We start from the raw sequence: 5,445 nt of genomic DNA on the forward strand, positions 1-5,445 counted from the left end.
ATGAGAGAAAGCGCCTATCAAAGCTACCTACTGCAAGAGAGAGGGACTCTTCAGTGGCTTTATGCCTAAAGACATTCAGTGTGGACCGTTCAAACGGTTGTATTTTTACATGGCATCGTCTCACGGCACATGATAAGGGCTGTGGGGTGGAAACGGCACAATGTCCCTCTGCGCGGATCTGAAGCCCAGAACTCCGAGCCCACTGCAAACTGCAAGTCCACGTTGGAGAGTCGCACCTTCCTCAAATTCTCTGCAGTGCCCTCTCTGAACATGGCATTTCATCGAGGACTGGGCAGCAGTTTGCAATTTTAACATGAAATGGCCCATTTTGGAGCAATGTTTTTTTGGAGTCACTTCAAAACACCCCTGCGTTCGCCTCTCTCTGAGGTGTGGCAGCCCATCAAGCTGAGCCCTTAACTCCAACACAAACTGACCGCATTTGCCATTCTTGGTGGGCCTCCGTTCTTTTTGTTGGTCATCTGTAACCCCTTGTTGTTACAAAGACATAAACACACCACACAACTGTTAGCAATCGTGTCTTTATTGGCTCGGGTGCTTTGACTCGCAGTGAGTTGTTAACTCCTGCGTGAGGGACAGGCGTCAGTAATTCTGCCTCAAATTAGAAGGCACTCCGAGGCAGTTTTTGGCTTCGTAGGCATGCAAAGACAGGAGTAGTAATAGTAAAAATACAGTAAAAATAAATGGCCCTCCTTCAGGTAAAGGAAAATGGTAACCCACCTTTATGGAAAAGAAACTCAAATGCTAGATTCAAATTTTTGAACACCTGGTCTTTCTGTGTTTCTCTTTCCTGGATGGTCAAAATAAGGAATTCTTAGTCGTAGCTAACATTTTAATAAAGGATAGGCTGGACTTGATTTTGTCTTTAATGAAGAGCTACACTGCGTTAACATCTCGGTTCTCGGTGTCCATGTTAATTTTAGCTTCTGAAAGATGTTCGGTAAGATCTTCAGGATATGTCTACTATTAAGTAAGTGCAGGATTACACATTATTTCCATTAAGATAGGCAACTCGTGATTCCTCAATGGAAGCTCTGTGAAATTTAAGATCTCACAAATTGTAACCAATCACCATTTTTCTTTTCTGTTTCTTTCCTTCCTTCCTCCTGATCGGTTTCTCCTTCTCTGAGATGACTAGAAATCTACTGCTACCGGGAGGGTGGTTTTCACAAAAGGTCAGATGTGGAATCCATGCTTTCGCAGGAGATCTTGTCCAGAGTGACCCATCTCTTGGTGACTGCGTCTCTCACGTTCATCGCTCCGTGTGGGGAATCCCAGTAGACTGAGTCAGGAGCACCAGCAGGAAACCAGGAGCCACGTGTTTGCATTGCAGCTTTCCTTTCCTGAAGAGGGCACGTGGGAGCAGCCTCATTTGAAGGAGGCTCTCACCACCCTGCCCTTGATGGGCTGTGGAGGGCGCCAGTTCCCCACCAGGGGCACCGGAGGCTCATTCTCGGCGCTGGAGTACATGCTCCGCAGCTTGGCCATCTGCAAGGGTAGAGGCACAGCGTCAGCATGACCTTCAGACACTCAGACCAGAGACACCTTTCAAGGGCCCTGCTGATGCAGTGGCTGTTAGGGTCAGGTCTGCACAAAGGCACCGTGTATCGAGGGCGTGACGGGTACAGATCATGCCCTGCGGGCCCCTGGAGGTGAAGGGGAGTGGGCACAGTGAGAGGTTTCTATTGGCCATTGCACTTGGACTACAGCTTTAACCAGCTATGGGGCCAGCTCTACTCTGTCCTAGAGGGTCACTGTGAGTCAGAATCGAAGGCTATTGGTTTTTGGTTTTCTTTGGTTTACATACACTACACTGTGAAAAGTTAGAAATGGCTGGGGTTTTTTGTTTTCGTTTTTTCAAATAAGGCAAGCAAGCTACAAAACTTGACCTCCAGTGCCCTGTCAGAATCACGTGGCTCCCAGGCTCTCGGGGTGACAAACATTTTCTTTATTTGTAAGACCCCTTTCTTCACTTTACACAGAATCACCTCGCCCTCAGGTCAAACCGTCCCTCCCCCACCCCAGATTCCGAAGTGACTGTTTTTGCCCGCCCTGGGCTTTATGTGGGAGGAGGTGACAGTATTTGAACTTCGGGCAAATCATAAGAGTAGCAAGCCTTTCCGTGTACAGGTGAATGGAGTCTTTTTTTTTTGGGTTCAGCGCATGCACACACACAAACAGAGTCCTCCTACATTTCGAATTTTCAAGGCGGTCAACCTCATAGAAATTCAGGAAATTCCCATGCGTCAACGTTTCATTTCGGGGTTGAAACGTTGTTTGGGGGCTTTAGTCAGTCTTCTTTCCGAGATATTTGAATCCGTGAAAGAGAAGGTTGAATCGGATCTTTTGACCCTTGAGTGCACTCCTGGCAGAAAAAGCGAACGTGACTGCCCAGGGCAGGGGCTGGGGCTCAGTGGTCATCTCACTATGCCAAGAGATGTTCATCATCTCGACTGGGAGTCACTGTGCTGCCGCTGACTTTCGTCCCTTCTCCTCCATGACCCTCTCTACTTAGTTTCTCCCAAACAGCCTTTCCTTGAGGATGACCAAGAAGGCAGAGAGTGGACAGATGGAGTTAGATTCTCACTTGCTGGCTGTGCGATCAGCAGTAAAGTACCTGACTCTTCTGAGCCTTGGCTCATCTGTAAAACTGGCAAAATGATCTACACCTCACAAGGATGTTAAGTGTCTTCCAGTTGGCATCTTTCTCCTCTCCAGGGTTGCATTTCAATTCCTGTCTCCTAATTAAACCCAAAGCCAAACAAAACAACCCCACATGCATTGCTGTCCAGTCCATTTCCACCTTGGATCTCACATTCTCAAACTCACTGTCATTGAGTGGATTCTAACTCACAGTGACAGAGTAGAATAGTGACCCTATAGGACAGAGTGACCCTAGTGACATAGTAGCCCTAGAGGACAGAGTAGAACTGGCCTCTGTGGGTTTCCTAGATTGTAACTCTTTATGGGAGTAGAAAGCCTCATGTTTCTCCCATGGATCCATTGGTGGTTTTGAACTGGTGAGCTTGTGGCTAGCAGCCCAGTTCATAACCCAGTTCATAACTCACTATAGCATAAGGGCTCCTCATTTCCTAACTCACTCACTCACTCACTCACTCACTCACTCAGTGCCATCAAGTGCAAGCCTATAGGACAGGGCAGAGCTACCCCTGTGGGTGTCTGAGACTCTCACTGTTTGAGGGAGTAGAAGTCCCCATCTTTCTCCCACAGAGAATCTAATGTTTTATAACTGCTGGCCTTACGGATCACAGCCCAACGTGTAACCACTACACCACCAGGTCTCCTCAACTTCAAAGTAGGACCCGGTGTTGGGAGCGACTCCAAACTCCCAAAGACCTGCATTGTCATGGAAGTGCCTCAATGTTTGTAGAGTAGATGCCTGGTCCTCATTGAATTTGACAGCCATTGCGCTTCTCCTGGTACCTTCTGGAAGTCAAGTTTTAGAAGATGGAGCAGATTGATGGCAGTTCACTAGGGCAAGGCTAGTTATGGCATCTCTAGTTGTATGGCCATTCCGTCAGCCTCCACTTGCTGTCTGACTGCACCAGAGGACACAAGTCTGCCTGTTCCTAAGCCACCATGACTGCTGCTTACCTGGTCGGAGCTCACAGTGATGGGCTCCTTCAGCAGGATCCACACAATGCACTCCTCGCACGGCGGCGTGGTGAAGGAGCCATGGTAGCTCCAGTAGTCCCGGCAGGTGGGGAAGAGGCAGGACGGGTCAAAGGGTGTGAAGGGTGCCTCCTTGCCCTAAGAGAAAAGGGACGTTGTTGGCGAGGTCAACAGTAGTCCACCCTATGGAGGCAGCTCACAGTGGTGAGCAAGGATTTCAAATGCAATTGAGGATGGAGAACTTTTGGTAAAATCTGTGCCTTTGGGAAAGAAGGAACTGATGGGGGAGTGAGGGCAAATTGCATATGATGACTTTATCTGATGCATTCATTAAAATATGTTATTCCTTTTTAAAACTATCAGTCTACATATAATTCTAACACTTTTTCAAAGTAGACTGTGCCAGACTCATTTCATGAGTTACTCCACTGTTTTTTGGTTTTTTAAAAATCATTTTATTGGGGGCTCTTACCGCTCTCATCACAATCCACCCAGCCATCCATTGTGTCAGGCACATTTGTACATATGTTGCCATCATCATTCTCAGAACATTTTCTTTGTACTTGAGCCCTTGGTATCACCTCATTTTTTTCTCCCTCCCTCATGAACCCTTAATAATTTATATTCTTTATGAATATATTCATATACATATATCTATGAATATGGTAGAACATACAGGGTGAAAAGTTATGTAAATATCTTAGCCATAACCAAAAGCCTTGAGAGAATGAGTCACTGGACCTGGGGAAACACCAAGGTTAATTGGTCATTGAAAACAGGCTTCCCCTTCCTGTTTTGCTGAGGAAAAGCTCGGTTCTAAAAGCTTGTAAGTCATCATCTACAGTGACCTATTGGTCATTTCCCATCCAGAACAAAGAAAAATTGTGCAAGTCAGAGGCTCAGAAGCCATGATTAGCCCAATGGACAGGCTCCATGACCCAACTAGAAAATGACCTGGTGCCTGGCTACCACTACCAACTGCTCTGAAAGGGATCATATCTGGAGGTCCTGGATACAGTGGGAGAGAAATGTGGATCAAAACAAAATCACAAAGCAAAATAAAAGCCTGGCTTACTGATTGGAGAAAGGCTGGTGGAAGCCTGTGGGTTTGAATCAAACTCAACCCTCCCCACTCCCGGTGGTTCCATTTTCAGCCAAACCACGGAGGGTCTTCAGGGGAACAATAACACTAGGAAGCCATACTCTTTAGAATAATCAACCATTTGGGACCACAAGAGCAGTGTTTCTCCAAGGACAAAGCACAGGAGGAGGCTTGGAAACAGGAAACTCAGAGAGAGAATGATGTTTACTGTGGGGATTGCAATCAATTCAGTGAAACAAGATACATATGGAAACCTTCACTCAGCTAAATTGTATACACACACACACACACATATATAGTTATATATGTGAAAAATATGAGGCTTTCTACTCCTATAAAGAGTTACAATCTCAAACTCACAGGAGCAATTCTATGCTGCCCGGTAAGGTCACTATGAGTTAGAATCTACTCAATGGCAGTGAGTGAGATGTTATATAAGTTATCTATTAGAGTTAGAGAGAGGATCTCATTTGTATTAAGTATAGTATTGGGAATATTTACTTTCTCTGGCCATATTAGTTAATAGTATTTGATCGCATTAGTCCCAAAAGACAATTAAAATGTATCTGTTCATAGGAAAAGTTGGCTCCTAGGACGATGTAGCCCTGCCATCGCTGTCAGGTGAGTGATGGGCTGCTAACCCCAAGCTTGATGGTTTCACCCCCCAGCTGCTCTGCAGTAGAAAGCTGAGG

General features: G+C 46.2%; 1 protein-coding gene across 1 annotated transcript in view; it reads right to left on the reverse strand.

Annotated features, from left to right (window-relative positions):
• Window positions 1-523: 523 nt before the first annotated feature.
• CA3 (carbonic anhydrase 3) overlaps window positions 524-5,445 on the reverse strand; it is a 13,609-nt gene continuing 8,687 nt past the window's right edge. Inside the window, exons 6-7 of the mRNA XM_004697486.2 lie at window positions 3,634-3,789; window positions 524-1,506 (exon numbers count right to left, since the gene is read on the reverse strand). Of these exons, the coding sequence (XP_004697543.1) occupies window positions 1,387-1,506; window positions 3,634-3,789 (276 nt within the window). The 3' untranslated portion in view covers window positions 524-1,386. The remainder of the gene's footprint in view (window positions 1,507-3,633; window positions 3,790-5,445) is intronic.

The sequence above is a fragment of the Echinops telfairi genome, unplaced genomic scaffold (genome assembly GCF_000313985.2).
Source record: "Echinops telfairi isolate 266 unplaced genomic scaffold, ASM31398v2 ScPeMD7_1;HRSCAF=3_0, whole genome shotgun sequence".
Lineage (NCBI taxonomy): Eukaryota > Metazoa > Chordata > Mammalia > Afrosoricida > Tenrecidae > Echinops > Echinops telfairi.